A 21,877-nucleotide genomic window follows, 5' to 3' on the forward strand; every position below is an offset into this window, starting at 1 on the left:
CAGCTAAGGACCTTTTGCTTTCCTACCCCCTGAGTTCTTGTTACTAATCTGGACTTCACCTTCCTCTCTGCCCCAACTCTGAGAATGATCATCAGAGTTTTTCATCAGAAACAGTCTCCTGCAGGGAAGTGGGTGGTGGTGGAGGTAACACCACTTGGGAGGGGGGTTTCACACCAGCAGTACTCAGGGTTTATCTTGGCTCTACACTCAGGAATCAGTCCTGATGGGCTCAGGGGACCATGTGGAATACTGGGGATTAATCCCAGCTCAAAGCAAAAAGCATGGGAGGCAAGTGACTTATCTGCTGTATTGTCTTTCTGGTCCCACCTGGGGGTGGGAGGGTCTGATTGTTCCGTTAACCCTAGCTGAAGTTATCTCTAAGTGTAGAGCCAGGAGTGGCCCAGAGCACTGCCACATATGGCTCCCCACCCACTCCCCCCCCAAAAAGAAAATAAAAGTAAACCAATGTTAAGTTTCTTATAACCCAGTCCTCAGCCCCATCCTTCCTCCATCAGCCTGCTTGAAACCCTTCTAGAAGTGTTTGTATGTATGAAGCTATTATGTTTGAAGGCTTTATGTTTGTGTGAAGATATTCATGCACATACAAACAGAGGACTCGACAGTTTGTTGGTGCAGTAATTATTTAGATATATGGACTCAAAATGGACATTATGTTTCCCCATTTCCCTACTTACCACTAACCTCATCTTGGGACTTGTAGGGGCAGTGGAAGGGAAGCCCTCTCAATTCTCCCAGTCTGGAATCTAAATTAGCACCAACATAACAGATCCGTCAAGTGACAGATTAACAGAGAGATGCGTATGTGGGGTGGGGGGACAAGCTTGGGGCTCAGGTCATCTGTTTGCTTCCTTGGATGATGAGCTAATTGAAAGTCCAGGCAGGAACATCTGGCCTTTGTTACTACTGACTGGTGTTATAAGTAACAGAACCAGGAAGGGAGCACTTAGGGCTGGGGTGCTGGCTTTGCATTTAGGAGCTTTGGGCTTGATCCCGACATTTCCTGATTCCCTTAGAACCCCTGGAGTGGCCCCTGAACCAGAAATATCCCCAAAAATTCACCGGGTGTGGCAACCCAAAATTATTTTTTGTTTGGTTGTTGGGTCTCACCCAGAAACTCTCAGGGGTTTTTGCTCAGAAATAGCTCCTGACAGGCTCAGGGACCATATGGGATGCTAGGATTTGAACCATCATCCATCCTGTATCGGCTGCGTGCAAGGCAAATGCCCTACTGCTGTGCTATCTCTCTGGCCCCAAGAAAATTGTTCTTAAAAGATAGCAGCATTTCCAAGATGGAGTCATTTATGCCACATACCAAGAAGACAATACTCAATAGCAGTTTCTGCCTTTCCTGAAAGTGGGGTTCTGTTTGTTTTTAGACCAATCCAGGTGATACTAGTACAATTAGACCACTCCCAGCACTGTGCTCTAGTGGCTTCTGGCTTTACTGAAACCAGTGTCCCATATGCAAAGCATGTGCTCAGACCATTGAACTATCTCTCTGACCAAACCCCAAAGTGAAAAAAATTCTTTTGGTTTTTGGGTCACACCCAGCAGCGCTCAGAGACCACTCCTGGCTCTATGCTCAGAAATCGCCCCCAGCAGGCTCGAGGCACCATATGAGATGTCGGGATTCGAACCACCATCCTTCTGCATGCAAGGCAAACGCCTTACTGCTGTGCTATCTCTCCAGCCCCAACGTGAAATTTTAAACCAATCAGGTTCTCCTGTTCAGGACTACTGGAATAATCTACATGATGAGAATCATGATCATCTTTGACAAATTATCTTCTCGGAGATCATTTTCCTCATTGATGAAAGGCATTGCTAGTGATGTCAGTGATGACACTGACTTGGTGATAACATCTGATTGGGCTACTGGCATTCACATGTCTCCATCATGGAAAACGATGGTTGCAGTTCTACAGTTTCTAAATATGCTTCACCCCATCTTCACAATCCACTGGCAGAAGTGGGTCCAAGTGACTGATGAAGAATGTGGTTCTGGCATCCCGACAATTTTCTTGCCTTTGCTTCCCAAGTTTGAGATAGTTTTCTAATTGCAGCAATACGTAAGTACCACCATTTCATAACACTGGGAGGAGACCTGAACACAGCACAGCGGGTGGGAGTTTGTACCAAGTCTTTTCTTGATGTTACTGACTTCCCGGGAACTCGGATTGATAAAGTCTGAAATTCCACACGCACCCCTCGAATGACTCCAAGAGACAGAGACCATGCAAAAGCAAGGGGTTTTATTATTCAAGCATGCAGAGAGGATGAGAGCTCCTCGAACCAGATTTGACAAGCCTTTATATAGCTTACAGTAGGGTGGGGTGGTACATTTCAGGGAGTACTGACACTTGACATTTGCTCACTTACATCTGTGCAAGATTTAGATAACAAGTCATAAGGTTTGCAACAGTAAAAATGTCAAGGGCAAGTTCTTGGGATTTAGGAAGGGATGGGGTCCTCGTGAAGCTCAACAGTTGAAATGTATCTTTTGGGGACCGGAGAGATAGCATGGAGGTAAGTTGTTTGCCTTTCATGCAGAAGGTCAGTGGTTCAAATCCCGGCATCCCATAGGGTCCCCTGTGCCTGCTAGGGGTGATTTCTGAGCATAGAGCCAGGAGGAACCCCTGAGCACTGCCGGCTATGCCCCCAAAACAAAACAAAACAAAACAAAACAAAAATGTATCTTTTGGTCAAGGGCAAGTCCTCGGAAAGCTGCAGAGAAAAATTATTTTATTTCTTTTACCTTTCAGGATCTGAAATGTCAGAGACACGGTGTCCAGAATTTTTCTGAAACAGCCAACTGACTCAGCTCAACGCAATGCTGGGCCATGTTTATAGATTGAGATAGACTAGAATAGTTTTTTTAAAATTTTAAATTAATTACAAATTATGTTATTGAGGCCATCCCTGGGAGACTCGGGACCTTCAGCTCCTCCCCAGGAAAGCTAAGAAAACCATGGCTTCACTCATGCAAAACATTTGCCTGTGAGTCACTTGACTCACATCCATATGTTGAAAGACATAATTGGTCGGAAATAAAGGTTTTTTTTAAAATTATTTTGTTATTTGTGGCTACACCTGGCAACGCTCTTGAGTTATTTCTGGCTCTAAATTAAGGAATCATTCCAAGCAATACTATACAGGATGCCAGGGATCGAATCACAGTCAGCTTTGCAAACTTCATACCCACTGTACTATCTCTCCAGTCCTCTGACTAAAGCTTTTAGAATCTGACTCGGGGACCGGTGCCCACCACTTACACAGGAAAGAATTAAAGCACACAGGGCAGAGGACTAACGTATAGGGAAAGGATTGCTATGGAACAAGTCACACTTGAGAAGCAAAAATCAAGTAGCAATTTTCCTATTAAGACAGCAGCTAGTGATTAAAAGCAAATGTACACAGAGAGTGAGCATACAGTGCAGGGAGTAGCACTGTTACGTACACAGTTTTAGGCCATGTAGGCAAATAAATGGGGTAAATTAATAATTAGGGAAGAATAGTCATGCCATTTCAAAGAATGCAGACTTTTGAGATGGTCATTTTCCAGTCAAAGGGCCACTCAAATTCTAACATATTTGGGTGTGTCTTGAGGTTGCCTTGGCAACTGTAAAGACATGGCCCAGTGGGTGTAATTTTACTTAATTTTTGTTTATTTGTTCGTTTGGGAGGCTACTATGTGTGAAGAAACGCACATGCAAAATCTGGTTTCTATTTACATGTAGATCCTGCTGCGTCTTCATTTCTATCCAGGTCAAGAACAGCCAACCAACCACCTAGACTAGGTGTGCTGGGAGCCTCAAGGGCGACGGGGAACCCATGTCTTTCTTGGGAGTGGACACTAGGGGGCGCGAACGAACTCAGCCGCGGAGGATCACGGTAGTTGGGACTCACGGCCTCTCATCCGGGTCCTTAGACGGACGCAGCGCATTTACGTCACTTCCGCCCGGCGCCACGTTTCCGGAGAGCCGGTGGCCAAACGGAAAAGAAGGCCAGTTTCTCGGCCCGAGGCGAGACTCTGGCCCCAGAGCGGGAGCGCGTCGCTTTACGGCTTCTGGGAATCCATAAGAGTTAGTGGAGGTTAATCCGGCGAGGAGCGGGTAAGTAGAGGGGCCGTGGGGGCAAAACGCGGTTCTTCGCGGATTGGGCCCAGTCGGCCCCGGTAGTGACGCATAATGTGCGCGTCGCGAGCGCATGCGCGGGAGGCGCCGCCGGGCGGTTTTCGGTCTCCTCGATGGAGCCTGGGGCTGCATTGCTAGGCTGAGTCAATGGCCGAGGTCAGTAGAAAAAGTCTAGAATGACCCAGAGGAGATCTTGGGTTTTTTGTTTTCTTGTCTTCTCTCTAAATAGAAAGGTTTCTTGGGAAGAAGAAGAGGAAGGAGCTCCCCCAGCTGGAGAGAGGCACTTCGGCTAGGCTGAGTGCTAGGCCTTCGTGATGTCTTTGGATGTCCCTGGATTCTGGATGGGTGGCCACAGTTGGGATCCGATTCGGGGAGTTTTGGGCTAGGAAGTCTGTTTAAAAAATAGGTCAAATTTTCATTCAAATAGTGAAAGGTGGGGCTGGAGAGATAATGCAGAGTAAGGAGCTAGTCTTGCACACGGGCGCCTGACCCTGCTTTAACCCCCCCCCTCCAAGTATTGCCAGGAGGAATGCCTGAGGGCAGAGCCCAGAATAATCTCTGAGCTTGAGTCAGTGTGACCCCAAAATTTGACTAAGTGAAAAGTGTCCCCTGAATAGCAAAAAAGCAGGTAGGTGATTACCTTTCATGTAGCTGACCAGGTTCAATTCATGGCTCCACATATGGTCGCCAGATGCCACCAGGTATGGCCCCCAAACAAAACCCAACACAGTGAAACATTTGGGGCCAGAGAAATGATACAGGGTTTAAAACCCTTACCTGGCATATTCAGTACAGCCACCACATCGTCCCCACAGCAACACTGGGAAGGACCCTGAACCCAGAGCCAAGAGTAGCCCTGGCACTGCTGGATTTGGCCCCAAATCTCACCCTTTTCCCTAAAAAGGGTTAAAAGTATGGGGCCAGAAAGATAGCTTAATGGCCCTAGTTTACATGGAGCCTAGAGGAAGCAACGGCCCCCTCTAACTGTGACCCCCAAACAGAAACTAAAAGTAGTTTGAACTTTGGTAACCAATTTGTGGCTCTCTTTAATTAAATTTAAAAAAATTATTTAATTTAAAAACTTTAATTCTTTAGTTTTGGGCTAGGGATTGAACCTGGGCTGGAAGCATGTAAGACAAGAAACTTTACTCACTCTACTACCTCTCCAGCTCCATGTTTGCTTGATTTTGTTTTGGGGCCACATCCAGCAGTGTTCAAGGGATTATATGGGATGCAAGGGATCAAACCTGGGTCAGCCACGTGCAAGCAAATGCCTTCTCTGCTATTGCCCCTATGTTTTGTTTTGTTTAAGCCCAAGATTCCAAATGCAAATTATGGGTCATCCATGACCCTTGGTTTTTTTCATCTTTTACATTCTTCCTGTAGGTGTGATCATCGTTGAAAAATGTCAGTCCCAGCCACCACATATGAAAGAATAGTTTCCAAAAATTCCTCTGACTACTACTACATGAAAGTCTGCCTGTAAGTTCAATCTCTGAAGTTCTTTTTAATTGTATCATTTACTTTTCCATTGGGGTCTTGGCTTGTGCTTAAGAGTGATTCCTGGTCATGTCCAGGGTACCATATGAGTTGCCAGGAATCCAGGGTGTACCACAAGCAAGGCAGCAACCTCTACAATATCTTCCCTGACCCCAAAGTTGTGTTTTATATTACTTTTTGTTAATTAGCCTGAATAGTGTGAAACAATGCAATATTTTTTCTTGTGTTTTTAAAGAGAATTTCAAGAGCCTGGTGTTGGACTGCATGTTACACAGTTCAAACAGCTGCTTGTTTCAGCCCTGAAGGACCTTTTTGGCGAGGTATGGAACCACTTGCTTGAATGAACAATCTAATGTGTTAAAACTCTCAAAAGAGGGTCAGAGAGAGAATGCAAAAATTAAAGTGCTTGCCTTGCATGTGGCTGCATCCATGAACTATGTTTGAATCCCAATACCATGTACAGTCATATCTTGTACTTCCAGGTTAGGAAAATAAACACACTAAACTAAAAACTATTGAAATTGCAGAACCAGACTTTTGTAGATGATGGGTTGAGATATGTTTGTTTCTACTTGGCAAGGAACTTGGTAGGCAAATGTTAGTTTTAGCACAGTGCTACTCAAAAGTGTGGTATGGTCCAGACAGGCAACTTACAAACTGATTTTTGTCCGTTGTGAAGATAGTCTGTCCTGTACGTTAATATACATTAACATACTTTTGGGAAGTGGGATAACACCCTACAGTTCTCAGGGGTTACTACTGGCTCTTTTCTAAGAAATCACTCCTGGAGTCAGAGTGATAATACAGTGGTAGGGCATTTGTTTTGCATGCAGCCAACTCAAGTCACACCCAGGTTCTGTCCCCAGCATCCCATATGGTCCCCTGAGCCTGCCAGGGGCGATTTCTGAGCGCAAAGAGCCAGAAGTAACATTACCTCTGAGCCCAAAAAACAAAACAAAACAAGAAAAACTTGTACAATGTAAAAGATGAAAAAAAAACCCAAGGGTCCAGGATAACCCATAATTTGCATTTGAACCCTGGGCTTAAATAAAACAAAACAGGGGCCATAGCAGTAGCTCTGTGGGGAAGGCATTTGCTTTGCACATGGCTGACCCAGGTTTGATATCCTGCATCCCATATGGTCCCTCAAGCCTGCCAGGGGTAATCCTTGAGTACTGCCAGGTACAAAACAACAACAACTGCAAACTAAACATGGGGCTGGAGAGGTAGTACAGCAGGTAAAGATTCTTCTCAAATGCATCCAGCCCAGGTTCAGTCCCTAGCACCACACATAGTCCCCTGAACCTCACCAGAAGTTGATTCCCTTAGCACAGAGCCAGGACTAAATCCTGAATACCTCTTGGTATAACCTCCAAGGCAGAAAATAGACAAAAATGATTCTTTGAGCCCAGGTGCCAGAGTGATAGCACAGTGGCTAGGGTATTTGTCTTGAATGCAGCTGACCCAGGTTCAATCTCTGGCATCCCATATGGTCCCCCAAGCCCTACAAGGGACCATACATTTGCAAGGTCAGCATTTTAATCCATTGTACTTTTCTTCCAGTCCAATATATATATATATATTTTTGTTTGTTTGTTTTTGGGCCACACCCGGTGACGCTCAGGGGTTACTTCTGGCTATGTGCTCAGAAATCGCTCCTGGCTTGGGGGACCATATGGGATGCCAGGGATCGAACCGTGGTCCATCTTTTTTTTTTGGGGGGGGGGGGGCCACACCCGGCGTTGCTCAGGGGTTACTCCTGGCTATCTGCTCAGAAATAGCTCCTGGCAGGCACGGGGGACCATATGGGACACTGGGATTCGAACCAACCACCTTTGGTCCTGGATTGGCTGCTTGCAAGGCAAACACCGCTGTGCTATCTCTCCGGGCCCGAACTGTGGTCCATCTTAGGCTAGCGCTGGCAAGGCAGACACCTTACCTCTAGCACCACCACGCCGGCCCCTCCTCCAGTCCAATTTAATGGTATTTTAGAAAGGGAAAAAGAGTTGACAGGATTGATTCTTAGTGTTTACAAGTGATAATAAGGGCCAGAGAGATAGTACAGTGGGTAAGGAAGGTGCTTGCCTTGCCTGAGACTGACCCAGCGACCAACCCAGGTTCGATAACTGAAACCCTGAGACCTCGGGTGATTCCTGAGTGCAGAGCCAGTAGTAACCTCTGAGCACCACCAAGTGTGACCCCTCCAAAAAATAAAAGAAATAATAGGACCAAGAGACAGCTCAAAAAATGGACTCAATACTTGATTGGCATGTGGGGTATTAGGGTTTAATCCCCAATAGTGTGTGAGCACCCAGGAGCACCTCCGGGAGTGACTTCTGAGCACAAAGCTAGGAGTTGCCCCTGGGCAACAATAAAAATAATGATTTTAGGGACCGGAAAGATAGTATGGTGGTGATGCAGAGATCCGGGTCAGACCCGGCTCAATCCCCTGCATCCCATGTGGTCCCCCAAGCCTGCCAGGAGCGATCTGAGCACAGATCCAGGAGTAATCAATCCCTGAGCATCTCCAGGTGTGGCCCAGAAACCAATCAATAAAGTAAATAGTTTTAAAAAATAATGATTTTAATTTGCTAATGTATTATTCTCTACATAGGTTGGTGCTGCCTTACCCTTGGATGTCCTCACCTACGAAGAGAAGACCTTGTCGGCCGTCTTGAGAATCTATAGCAGGTATGAAATACGGCATTTCTAGTACAAAACAAAGATCAGTGGTGAAATAGAGGGGGAAATATTCTCTTCTGAGAATGTGAAGAATTTTGTCATTCTGAATACTGAACAGCTGTTGTAAATGTAAGCCAGAGAGAATCTAAATAAGCACTTATTATATACAGAGGCCTTTTTCATTTTGAAGTGGTTGTTCATTATTTTAGTTTTGGATCGACAGCTGACCTTGCTCAGGGGCTACTCTTGGTTCTGTGCTCAGGCCAACCGAGTACTGCTTGGGAGGTTCCTGTGCCAAAACAATTAGACATTTCAGGGTCCGGAAGATAGCTCAGAGCACTGAGGTAACATATTTTTACATGCTAGGTTTTGTATGCCAGGCAAATGCCCTATCGCTCGCTCTCTCTCCAGACCCTCAGAGACAAATTTTTATTTGTTCTTTTATTTTGTTTTCTCCTCAGTGGTCTCGTCAAATTGTGGAGCTCTTTGACCTTACTAGGATCTTACAAAGGCAAGAAATGTGCTTTCAGAGTCATTCAGGTAAAGCACACTCCTTCATATGTTTCAAATCAGGCTGTCATGAATACAACTTTTGGTATGTGTTCTATTGTATGCATACATAGTTTAGTTAAGATTCAACTGCAGGGCCCAGAGAGATAGCACAGCGGCATTTGCCTTGCAAGCAGCCGATCCAAGACCAAAGGTGGTTGGTCCCCCGTGCCTGCCAGGAGCTATTTCTGAGCAGACAGCCAGGAGTGACCCCTGAGCACTGCCGGGTGTGGCCCCAAAAAAACAAAAAAAAAAAACCAAAACAAAAAAAAGATTCATCTGCAATGTGGGTAGAATTCAGAACTTCATCAGTATTGAAAATGTGAGACAAGGGCCCGGAGAGATAGCACAGTGGCGTTTGCCTTGCAAGCAGCCGATCCAGGACCAAAGGTGGTTGGTTCGAATCCCGATGTCCCATATGGTCCCCCGTGCCTGCCAGGAGCTATTTCTGAGCAGACAGCCAGGAGTAACCCTGAGCAATGCCGGGTGTGGCCCAAAAAACCAAAAAAAAAAAAAGAAAAAGAAAATGTGAGACAAGGCGCCAGCGAGGTGGCGCTAGAGGTAAGGTGTCTGCCTTGCAAGCACTAGCCAAGGAAGGACCGTGGTTCAATCCCCCAGCGTCCCATATGGTCCCCCCAAGCCAGGGGTGATTTCTAAGCGCTTAGCCAGGAGTAACCCCTGAGCATCAAACGGGTGTGGCCGAAAAACCAAAAAAAAAAAAAAAAACAAGGAAAGAAAATGTGAGACAGATGGGAGAGATGTTTGGGGGTGAAACCTGGAAATGTTCTGGTCAAATCTTTTCAAACCTGTCATTTATTACAATGCTTTGTTTGCGTTTGGGAACCACTCCTAGCACTGCTGTGGGCTTACTCCTGGCTTTGCACTCAGGGATCATTTCTGGCAGGCTTAGGGAACCATATGGGATCCAGGGCGTGAACCATCGACAAATGTTCTACCCACTCTATTATTGCTTTGCCCCTGGCAAGCTCGGGGGACTATATGGGTGCTGGAATTCGAACCAATGACCTTCTGCATGAAAGGCGAATGCCTTGCCTCCATGCCATCTCTCCTGCCCTAGAATGCATTTTTTAAGCTTATCTTGAAACTTGATTTATCTCAGGCTTTCTCCCAGTAGGGCTTTCAAAATGGTGCTTCATGAGCTTAACATACTCCGTAGAATCGGGTGTCCTTTTCCGTTGCCCTGTTTCAGTGCACTCTTCCCCTGATAGTTGATGTTCCTTTTCCTTTCTCTCCCAGGTGTCTCCATTTCTCCTTGCCTTAACTGGTAATAGCAGGGAACTGGTCTTGGATTGAATTGTCGTCTTTGGATTCAGACCTTCTTCTACCTTCTGGTGCCAGTATAATGTTATAAGGCTGAAGTCAGCTCAGCTCCTGCTGGTGGAACTTGAGGTGCTGACGTGAAGATGTTCTCGGTAGTTTCCAGCTGCCGCCTTTTGCGGGGTAGGCTTCAGATGAGAGTCTGCTGGAAGCGCGCAGGCCTCCTCAGCACACCACACTCTCAGCTCATGCATGTGAAAGTCGGAGACCGGGCTGAGCTCAGCAGGGCCTTCACACAAAGGGACGTGGCCACTTTCTCAGAGCTCACCGGGGACGTCAATCCTTTGCACTTAAATGAAGATTTTGCAAAACACACCAAGTTTGGAAGGACAGTTGTGCATGGAGTTTTGATCAATGGGCTTATTTCAGCCCTCCTGGGCACTGAAATGCCAGGACCCGGCTGTATTCTTATCTCCCAGGAAATTAACTTCCCGGCCCCTTTATACACCGGAGAAGTGGTTTTGGCAACCGCAGAAGTCAAAAAATTGAAGCGGTTCATTGCTGTCGTGGCAGTCTCCTGCTCTGTACTAGAAAGTAATAAGACTGTGATGGAAGGCTGGGTTAAAGTGATGGTCCCAGAAGCTCCTAAATCCTGAACTGCATTCAAACATGTAAGTTCAGGGGTGGAGAGAGAGCTCAGTGGACTGAGCATCTGGACTGCTCCAAATGGCCCCTAAGCACAGCAAAGCTGGGGGTAACCTATTAGCAGCACCAGGTGTAGCAACAAAAGAGATGCAAGGCCAATAGCTATAGTACAGCTGGTAGATTGTGTGCCTTACAGACAGCCCACCTGAGTTTGATCCCTGGCATCTCATGGTCCTTTGAGTTCTACCAGGAGTGATCCCTGCGTGTAGATCCAGGAATAAACCCTGACTAACACTGGATGTAGCCCCAAAACAAACAAACAAAAATTTTACTAAAAAAATAAAGAGGAGCCGGAGAGATAGCAAAGCGGCGTTCTGCCTTGCAAGCAGCCGATCCAGGACCTAAGGTGATTGGTTCGAATTCCGGCATCTCATATGGTCCCCTGTGCCAGCCAGGAGCTATTTCTGAGCAGATAGCCAGAAGTAACCCCTGAGCACCGCCCGGTGTGGCCCAAAAACCAAAAAAAATAAAGATGCAAGTCCATTATCATAGTTGTTATTTAAAAAAGCTTCACAAAAACAGATTGCTGCTTTATGTTATAGAATAGCTGATAGGCCCAGACCCTATGTTCTGTGTTGAGGAGTGTTCAGATGTCTCGCTTTCCAGTCTCGTCTGTTTCACTCACATGAACTAAATAAAAATTCATTCCAGGGCCCGGAGAGATAGCACAGCGGCGTTTGCCTTGCAAACAGCCGATCCAGGACCAAAGGTGGTTGGTTCGAATCCCGGTGTCCATAGGGTCCCCCGTGCCTTCCAGGAGCTATTTCTGAGCAGACAGCCAGGAGTAACCCCTGAACAACGCCGGGTGTGGCCCAAAAACCAAAAAAAAAAAAAAAAAATTCATTCCACATGGTTTTTAAAATTGGAAAGATGAGCTTTGGAGTGATGTTCAGCAGGTAGTGTGCTTGCCTTGTATGTAACTAGTGATCCCCAGCATCACTAGGTATAGCCCCACAAAAATAAAAATAAAACTGAAAAATGCCTGAGAGGGACTTAAGCAGTAGCACAATGGCTAGGGCGTTTTCCTTGCATGCAACTGATCCAGGTTTGATCCCCAGCATTCCATATAGTCCCCCAAAGCACTGCCAGGAATGATCTCTGAGCTTAGTAGAGCCAGGAGTAACCCTTGAGCACCTCTAAGTATGGTCCAAAAGAAAAGTAGTGCAGTGAGTTGGACTTGCTTACAACACAGCCAAGTTGAGTTCACCCTTGATTCTGAGCCCACCTGGAGTGATTCCTTACTGAAGAGCTGGATGTGGCCTGAAAACCACTGCCCCCAGCCCCAATTGTTTTTCTTTTTCTTTTTTTTCTCTTGACTACGATGTTAAATTATAGGACATATATATACATCTGTAAAATTAACCAGTTGGTAAGTTTGAAATTAGACTATTTCTTTTTTTTTATAAACTTTTTTTCTTTATTTAAACATCTTGATTACAAATATGATTTTGATTAAGTTTCCCCAAAATAGTTGGGAAGGTGCTAGCTCAAGGTTCCACATTCGGAACTCAACCCTAGTTAGATTAGATATCACCTACTTAACTACAGAATAAAATTCCCATTAAATTGATGACTTAATTGAATTGCAATAGAGATTGGATATTTGAGTACATTTTATTAGGATCTTTGATTCATCCATTTCAGTAGGTTAGTATATGAATTCGTTGCAACTTCTCATACCATAATGGCATCTTTGCTCTACCTTTAGTTGCATCTGCCTTTCCCATAATTTTTTGGAAAAAGCCATTACCAGAGAAAAGCTTTTTGTGTGCATATAGCGACTCAGTTGTGTGATCACATGAAATGAGTTTCTTCTGTAACACCGCATCAGTGAAGGTGATAGATGCGAATAGCTAAGTACAAGGTCTAACCCTATACTGTTTTGTGTTTTCTCCTGTGAGGAACCATTACTGGTTGTGGTAGGACCAGAATGTTAAAGCACTTGCCCAATAAGTGACCAACCCTATCTATCTATCTATCTATCTATCTATCTATCTATCTATCCTCCATCTATCTATCTATCATCTATCTATCATCTATCTATCTATCTATCCATCCCCAGTACCACACTCATAGTTCATGACTCTAACCAGCCCTCCCACCCTCTCCAAAATACAACGCAATAAGATTAATCTACCAGGGCCATAATGAACATTTATATTTTGGGGGTGGTTTGGGGACTGTATCTAGTTATGCTCAAGACTTACTCCTGGTTTTGCTCAGGGATCACTTTAGGGTATGTGGTTCTGTGTTGACTGCATCTCACCCTTACCTTCAGTTTGATGGATGTCAGCTAATCTGGTGTTCTGAACATGGAATGTCCTGAGAAATAGCTCAAAGGCCCTATTTGCATACAATTCCTGGCATAGCATGATCCTCTGCACACTTCCAGGTGTCACCCAGAAAGAAAACAAGTCTAGGATAGATCTTGATTGCAAGTTATTTTTGTTGTTTTTTTGGCCACACCCTGGCACTCGGGTTACTCTTGGCTATGCACTCAGAAATTGCTACTGGCAGGCTCAGGATGCCGGGGATCAAATCCAGGTCTGTTCCAGGTCATCCGTGTGCAAGGCAAGTGCCTTACCAATGTGCTATTGCTCTGGTCACCGCCCTCCTCCCTTTTTTTTAATATGCTGGAATCCTTTAAGTAGTTTACTGGGGGAAAAATAGTCACTAGAGGGCAGTAATGCATAGAGTAAGTATTTTTAAGCTTAACTATTGTACCTTTGGTTTGTGAGGTAGGAAGAAAGTACCAAAATATAATGGAGAAAGTTTGCTACCCTAATAAATTTGAGAATACACAACCTAGATAAGCTTCAATTCATATGAAGTCTTATAGTTGAAACACACTTTGGAAAGTTGAAAATTGGGGCCAGAGAGAGAGCATGGAGGTAAGGCGTTTGCCTTGCTTGCAGAAGGTCGGTGGTTTGAATCCCAGCATCCCGTATGGTCCCCGAGCCTGCCAAGAGCGATTTCTGAGCAAAGAGCCAGGACGTAACCCCTGAGTGCTGTCGGGTGTGACCCAAACAACAACAACAACAAAGTTGAAAATTTGAAAAAACACACAATTTCAAGCCAAAGTAATAATAGCTCAAAAGGTGGAGTGCATGCTTTGTTTATTGGAGGCTTGGGCTAAATCCCTGAAAACCTCCAAAGTGTAGCCAAAAAATTTTTCAAGAAGAAAAATGATAAAAGGAAACGTGGTACAATACAAATTTGAAGCCGAGACTGTCTGAGATTCCTGGAAGAAACAACTTCTATGGGACTTAGCAGCAGTTCTAAAGGAAGTGCCCAAGATGGGTTCTGATGTGATCATTAATACTATTAGTTCCCAGGATCAATTTTCTGAAATTAATAATTAAAATTGGAGAGCTGGAGAGAGCAGGGACGGCAGGATGCTGCCTTGTATTGCACCAAACCTAAGCTCAAACTCTGGCACCCACATTGTCCCCTGTGGCCCTCCCCCCAGAAAAAAATAGAAGTAAACTAAGTTTATATAAGCAAGGAGATAATTTATGACTTTTCCAAAGTTCCACAGTCAGTACACAGTAAAAAGGGTTTCAAACCAGGCCCTACTGGCTCCGAAGTACTTTTTCCATCACCTAGTGAGTCTGAGTTTTCTCATTCCTGTAATTCTGCCAGTTTCTGCTTCTTGTTGTATGGTATTCAGGTATGTGGAACCACCGTTCTGTAGAAACTCTTAAACCTCTGGAACTTAGATCTTTTTAAATGCAGTTGTAGCATTTTCCTGCATAGTATTTGATGTCTTCTACTGCCACCTGTCACCTTTCATGTCTCCAAATTGACATTCAGGAGTCTGGAGAGAGATAGTGGGTCTCTTGCCTTGCATGCAGCCAACCCAAGTTCTGTTTCCAGCACCGCATAAAGTATGTCCTCTTAGCACACGAGCCAGGAGTAAGCCTCAGCACTTTTATGTAGCCCTACAATCTAACAAGTTGACATCCTGTTATTTGGAGCAGAATCACTAAAAGAGTTGTTTTAAAAATGAAAAATTTGGGCCCGAAGAGATAGCACAGCGGTGTTTGCCCTGCAAGCAGCCGATTCAGGACCAAAGGTGGTTGGTTCGAATCCCGGTGTCCCATATGGTCCCCCGTGCCTGCCAGGAGCTATTTCTGAGCAGACAGCCAGGAGTAACCCCTGAGCACCGCTGGGTGTGGCCCAAAAAAAACAAAAAAAAAAACAAAAAAAAAGAAAAATTTGTATGCTGGAGCGATAGCACAGTGGTTAGGGCCGTTTGCCTTGCACACAGCCAGTTTAGGACAGACGGTGGTCCAAATCCCGGCATCCCATTTGGTCCCCTGAGCCTGCCAGGAGCAATTTCTGAGTGCAGAGCCAGGAGTAACCTCTGAACAGCACACCAAGCCAGATTGCCTTTGAGCATTATTGAACGGTATGGAAAAAAAAATAAGGCCAGAAAGATGCTGTGATAGTACAAGAGATAACCTGCATTTCAATTCTTCCTCAACAGTGAATATGGTCCCCCAGCACCTGTCAGGTCCAAAGATTTGGACCCCATCTTTAAAAATAGATACATAATAAAAGCCAGCAATAAGGAAAACTGGCATTTTCATTTTGAGTTCTGTAAGAGCTGTTGGAAAGAACATTTTCGAATGTAAGCATGAGTGACCTTCAAATGAGGGAATGCTCCCAGAATTGAGAGGTGGTGACTTTGCCGGTACCAGTTCAGACAACAGCACAAAAGTACTGATGAAATATGCTAAATTATACTAGCATTTTTTCACATATGGGGCATTTTAAGACTGCAATTTATGCAATTTTTGATTGCTAAAGAAAGATACACTTATTTTAAGCAATTTCAACCTAACGTACTGGAAAATTGCTGAACAGATTTTTATATTCTATTAGAAGCATTTCCCTATTGATGAAAGGACACTTCATTTCTTTTTCCTGAGCATCAAATCTGAGAAGCAACAGGGAGAAACCCTCTGTAGGAAATCTGTGCTGTTAAATCCTTTGTTAGGTGTCTGAATTCACGAATAATCCCCAGAATGAGAAATTGCTTCCCGTTCCCTGTCCCCTTCCGGGGGGAGATCTTGGTAATATTTATCCGCAGCAAATAATAATCTATACAGACAAGAAGGTTAGGGTGTAAAAGATTGGGCAAAGAGAGAGATCCTCTTGCAGCCAGCAACCAGCTCTCGCAAAAAGACCCCCCTTCCCTGGCCATAAAGCTATTTATTGCCAACTCCATAGCACCCCCACCTGGAAGGTCTAGGTGGGGCAATAGTCACAGGACAATCCTAAGGAAATATTTTTATATACAACAATTCCAAGAATAATCTTATGAAAACTTTTTCATATACTACAATTCCCCCTTTTTTGGTAAAGAAACAATAATAATGTACAGAAGTAATTCCCCCCCCCTTCTTCCGAGGTAACTTGATCTTACCTGCAAGACCCTACCCATTCCTGGGAGGAGTCTTGGAAAGATTAGATAAGGCTTTGACCAGAGAGAATTAAGGTCTTTTAGGCTTTTGGACTTTTGCCAGGATGGAGGTTGGAGGTAACATGTGTAAAAGAAGTAAGATGCAGGGCAAGCTAAGAATGGCATGCGTGGGCCTGGAGAGATAGCACAGCTGCTCTTGCCTTGCAAGCAGCCGATCCAGGACCAAAGGGTGGTTGGTTCGAATCCCATATGGTCCCAGTGCCTGCCAGGAGCTATTTCTAGCAGACAGCCAGGAGTGACCCCTGAGCACCGCTGGGTGTGGCCCAAAAACCAAAAAAAAAAAAAAAAGAATGGCATGTGTAAATGGTTAGCAGCCACATCTGTTGGCCAGGGCAATAAAGATGTTATCTCTCTGGAAGCCTGCCTGTGAGTGAGTTCAATACCCATCGCTTTCCTGGACCCAGACCGCTGGTTAATGGGGGATGGAGCCAGTGGCCAGGGCCTAAGAACAAAGGCCTCCATCCACCATCCAACACCATTGTAAGGGCTGATTTGCAACAACCCTCCCCACAGACATCACTGGTGCTGTGGACCAGACTTGTGTATTCATCTACAAAAAGAAGAAATTGCTAAATGCACACCAGTGCCTGGTAGGTAAGCACAGGTTTTCATTTTGTGCTAAGTTACTAGTCATTTTTCCTTTAAGTTCTTAGAGATTGATTCAGAGTTCAGTTTATTTCCCAAGAACATTACTATTAAATTACTTCTATTAGGCTGGCGGAATAGCTCAAAGAGCTAGACTACGTGCTTTCCGTAAATTCAGGAAGCCCAGAGTCACACCACACGGGCAGCCCCCCGAGTATCACTGAAAAGGGATCACTGAACACTGCCTGGTGAGATTGTTAGGGTTCGAGTTCACGCCCAAGTCGGCACTGAGAGTCACAGACCACCTGTGATAATGCGAGGTGCAAAAAGGAGTTTATTTCAACTACTAAAGGTCCAAGTCTTCTCCAACCCGGGGAACTCGACAAGGACCCCGAGTTAAATCTGCAGGCAGTTTATATAGTTTAAAGGCTTTGACAACTCAAGCATTTCATTGGTTGATACAATAATGTAAGCATTTCATCACTTTAACAAGGAAATCACATCAGGAATCATATCAGGGCTGGAGAGATAGCATGGATGGAGGGCGTTTGCCTTGCATGCAGAAGGACGGGGGCTCGAATCCCAGCATCCAAAGGTCCTCTGAGCCTGCCAAGAGCGATTTCTTAGCCAGGAGTGACCCCTGAGCACTGCCGGGTGTGACCACCACCCCCCCCAAAAAAAAAGAAAAGAAAAAATCACATCATACTCAGGGTTGATGTCTCAACTTATTGCTGACTCAACTTTGTGTCGGGGTCCTTGTCTGGTGGAACATTCGAGCCCATCTAGTTCCTCTATTTCAACTGAACAGGGAGGGTCCTGCTCTTTACAGGGTAACATTTTGCGGTTTTATCTTTGGGCTAACACCCTCTGCCTATGGGGAAGTTGTAGAGTGGAAAAACATTTGACAGTGGCTTTACTGGGGGCCTTGGGAACACCTTGGTCCTAGGCCCAGTGGGGCTTTGGTTCTCACAAGACCCAGAATCCAAATAAAGAAATTACATCGGGTTCTCTTATTTCCCCCTGGACTCTAGGCCTGGCCTGAGTGTCACCTCGGTGGCCTGCTGTGGGTTCCAGGTGGACTCTATTAGGGGTCTCCAGGCTTCCCCCCCTCCCTACTCCAGGGAGGAGGAGCAGAGGGAGGGGCCCGGTAGATAACTGGCTTCTGGTGCCTTGATCCTGGAGGCCAGCTCTTCCCAGGTATGGGGTTAGGGGACACCCCATGCCGGATGGCATTTTCCCTAGCTTGGGGGGTGCTGGGAGGCTTGGCAGACCTCCAGCCGTAACCCTATTTCCCCCCTGGACTCTAGGCCTGGCCTGAGTGCCACCTCGGGTGGCCTGCTGTGGGTTCCAGGTGGACTTCTATTAGGGGTCTCCAGGCTTCCCCCCCTCCCTACTCCAGGGAGGAGGAAGCAGAGGGAGGGGCCGGGCAGATAGCTGGCTTCGGGACACCGCATGCCAGATGGCATTCTCCTAGCTTAGGAGGTGCTGGGAGGCTTGGCAGGCCTCCAGCCCTTTCCCTATTTCCCCCCTACTCCAGGCCTTCCCTGGTTGCCAGCCCAGGTGGACTCTATCGTGGTCCTCAGGCTTTCCCCCTTTCTCTCCCCCACACTAAGCCGGGGACACATGGGGGTGGATGGCGTGCCGATGCAGCACTGGTGTATGTCGGGACATTACGTCGTGACATTCACTGGTATTTTTTTTCTTCTCATTGGTCTCCATTTAAAAAACGCGCGGGGGTTAGTGCCCCGCGCGTACCATACATATATTTAAAATAAAAATGGGAGGATTGACTCTCAGTTTGGGGAAGAGACCAGTTCGGGTGGGGGTACCATATATTTTCAAAATAAAAATGAAAGGATGGACTCACAGGCTGGGAAGAGGCCAGTACTCCTTTCCTACTTATTTACTTTCAGCGGCCTCTTGGCCTCTTCCTTCTTTCATTTGTAACTGTGGTTGCTACCATACTAGGTTTCTGATTAGTTCCCATGAATGGTGACAATGGAGTCCACTGTCTTAAGTTAGATTGTTTATTTTTCCCCATTTTTTATCTTTTCTCCTCTTTGTGAACTGTTCAATAAGGTATTTTGGTGAAAGAGTCCCTCTCTATCTTTCTTTCCCTTTGTTATTTGTTAAATAAGGAAATTTGTAGAAGTCCCTCTATTTTTTTTTGTTTGTTTGTTTGTTTGTTGGTTTTTTGGTTTTTGGTTTTTGGGCCACACCCGGTGAGCGCTCAGGGGTTACTCCTGGCTATGCACTCAGAAGTCGCTCCTGGCTTGGGGGGACCTTATGGGACGCCGGGGGATCGAACCAAGGTCCATCCAAGGCTAGCACAGGCAAGGCAGACACCTTACCTCTAGCGCCACCAACCCGGCCCTGAAGTCCCTCTATTTAACGTTTATATAAGAACCAAGTCAATTGGATTGTTGGACTTGTTCTAGCATCCCCATAGGCACCAATCTCGCTGTGAACTGTTCAATAAGGAATTATGGTTTAATGCTTATGTTTGAACGAGGTCACCGGGATTGTTGGATTTGTTCTTGCGGCCCCCTTATGCACTGATAATGCCAGGTGGCATTATTCCTTGTTTGCATGGGCCCATTAAAATGGAAAATACTATTCATACAAATAAGTTCTTATCTAATAGAGATAGGAACACACAAATCTTGTGGTGCAATGGAACCTTACAAACCCTGAACATTGACATGATGACCTGGCACAGGCCTCATAGGTTTGGGTATTTTCCAGTCACCCCTGAACCAGGGAAGCCATCCATGAAACATCCAACGTTGTTTATGACATCACCTGGAAGCAATCCTCTACCAGGGAAGACCCTACTGCTGCTCTGACATCGATTTACTCAGAAGAGTCTTCCCTTAACACTGAGAAGACTTAAACAACAACAACGACTTACATACTGGACAGGGCTTTCTGCATTGCCCATTAATTGTGAGTTGAAATTAGACACTGCTCCGCACCATCCTGACTTCAATGTAAGATTATACAGATTCCAGGACCTTCAATACAGAAACATGAGATCAACAACAGAGACTGTGAAAAATATAACTGTATGGGCACCACAGAAAATGACTGGGATTGGACAAACTAGTTTGCCTGGAGCCTAGAAATGGTCTTATGTCAGGAAACTTCAGGGGTAGAGTCTCCTTGTACTTAGGCCAAAGTTTTTCCTTTCCATGACCCCCATACTTTGGTGGGCCCATGCATACGATAATTGCCGCACTAACATTGTTTTTACAGTGCTCCTTTGACTTCAAATCTTTAAGAAACCACTAGTAAAAATATCTGGAACTGCCAAAAAAAAAAAAAAAAAAGGTTTACATTAGTGTTAACATATATGCTTTTAGTTATACTAGCATTCTGGGGGATAAAGGAGGGAGATAAAGGATATATGCTTGGGAAAGGAATGAAGGGAGAATAACTCTGCCAGTGGAAAGGCCCTCATTTATTGTCACTGTGTACCTTAAATATCACTGAGTAAGATTTGCCATTATATATTCTAATAAATGTCTGTCATTTAAATAAAAAATATGTGAAAAGAAATTACATTGGGGACATAGCAATAGCACAACAGGAATGGCATCCGGCTTGTACATGGTCGAGGTAGGTTCCATCCCCAGCATCCCATACAGTACCGAGTACCACTTGGAAAAATTTTTGGACGGAGAGCCAGGAGGAACCACTGAGCACCTTGGGGTGTGGCCCAAACCACCTCCACTGAAAGAAAAAAAGAAAAAGGAAGAAAGGAAGGGAAAGGAAGAAAGGAAAAAAATTATAGCAATTAAGTTTTTGTTTGTTTTTGTTTTGGGGCTACACCTGGCTCTTAGGGATTTACTCCTAGATCTGTGCTCAGAAATCACTCCTGGCAGGTTTGGGGGGGACCAGATGGGATGCTGGGAATTGAACCGGGTCCATCTCGACTCAGCCACATCCAAGGCAGATGCCCTACCAATGTGCTATCGCTCCAGCCCCAAAGTTTTTTTTATTTTTAAACAGGGTTTTATCTTATTTATTTTTGTTTTTCTGGGGGGGGTCACACCTGGCGGCACTCAGGGATTACTCCTGGCTCTGTGCTCAGAAATTGCTCCTGGCAGGCTCGGGACCATATGGGATACCGGCACTCGATCCACAGACTGTCCTGGATCTGCTGCATGCAAGGCAAATGCCCTACCGCTGTGCTATCTCTGGCTTCCCAAGTTTCTTCTTTTAATTAAAAGAGTTGACTGTCAGGCTGAACAGCTGGACCTCTTGCCTGCCACATGTAGGGCGTTATTTATTAACTAGTTCTATTTGAGCTGAATGGAGTGCTGAGGACCTGCTATTGTGCTGCACTGGAGTATCTCCAGGGCCCTAGACATTTCACTTCCTTTGTTCTCGGCTTGTTTTCATTCAAATTACAAACAGAAGAAACAAGAATTCTCAACAAGGGCCTGGAGATAATTCAAAAGGTTGGAACCATTCTTTGCTTGCAGGAGACACCAGTCAGTTGTTGAGTATTGCCAGGAGGGTCCTTCTCCTGCCCTCCACCCCAACCTCTACAAATTTTGCCTTGGAGTAATTTAAATTTAAAAAACATTTAAATGTTTTGAATTTTTAAATTCAAAATCAAGGAAAACCCTACAAATATTCGTATTGTGTCAATAAAATAATATCAGTAGGAGGCCCCACAGTCTGTTTCTAGACCAGAGTCTAGGATTGTTGGACTATAATAATGCAGTTCAGATAACTTTAAAAATTCTGGGCTGTTTTCTATGATGTCATCACAAGTATAACAGAAACAATCAGAATGATTGGCCAGAGCAATCTTTAATCTTTTTTTTTTTTTTTTTTTTTTTTGGTTTTTGGGCCACACCCGGCATTGCTCAGGGGCTACTCCTGGCTGTCTGCTCAGAAATAGCTCCTGGCAGGCACGGGGGACCAT

General features: G+C 45.2%; 2 protein-coding genes across 3 annotated transcripts; both read left to right on the plus strand.

Moving 5' to 3' along the window:
- Positions 1 to 3,992: 3,992 nt before the first annotated feature.
- Positions 3,993 to 10,271, plus strand: RPP14 (ribonuclease P/MRP subunit p14). Of its 2 annotated transcripts, none has more exons than XM_049776217.1 (6): positions 3,993 to 4,133; positions 5,541 to 5,636; positions 5,890 to 5,974; positions 8,269 to 8,345; positions 8,798 to 8,876; positions 10,143 to 10,271. In XM_049776217.1, the coding sequence occupies exons 2-6, from the start codon at positions 5,560 to 5,562 to the stop codon at positions 10,197 to 10,199; spliced, it is 375 nt and encodes a 124-aa protein (XP_049632174.1). In that variant the 5' UTR covers positions 3,993 to 4,133; positions 5,541 to 5,559; the 3' UTR covers positions 10,200 to 10,271. The 2 variants fall into 2 exon arrangements, with proteins under 2 accessions (XP_049632174.1, XP_049632175.1); XM_049776218.1 differs by lacking the exon at positions 3,993 to 4,133 and adding an exon at positions 4,276 to 4,310.
- A 38-nt stretch (positions 10,272 to 10,309) lies between these two features.
- HTD2 (hydroxyacyl-thioester dehydratase type 2) lies at positions 10,310 to 11,145 on the plus strand. The gene has a single exon (XM_049776216.1). The coding sequence runs from the start codon at positions 10,310 to 10,312 to the stop codon at positions 10,817 to 10,819; it is 510 nt and encodes a 169-aa protein (XP_049632173.1). The 3' UTR covers positions 10,820 to 11,145.
- Positions 11,146 to 21,877: the final 10,732 nt, after the last annotated feature.

This window comes from Suncus etruscus, chromosome 7 (genome assembly GCF_024139225.1).
Source record: "Suncus etruscus isolate mSunEtr1 chromosome 7, mSunEtr1.pri.cur, whole genome shotgun sequence".
NCBI classification, from domain to species: Eukaryota; Metazoa; Chordata; class Mammalia; order Eulipotyphla; family Soricidae; genus Suncus; species Suncus etruscus.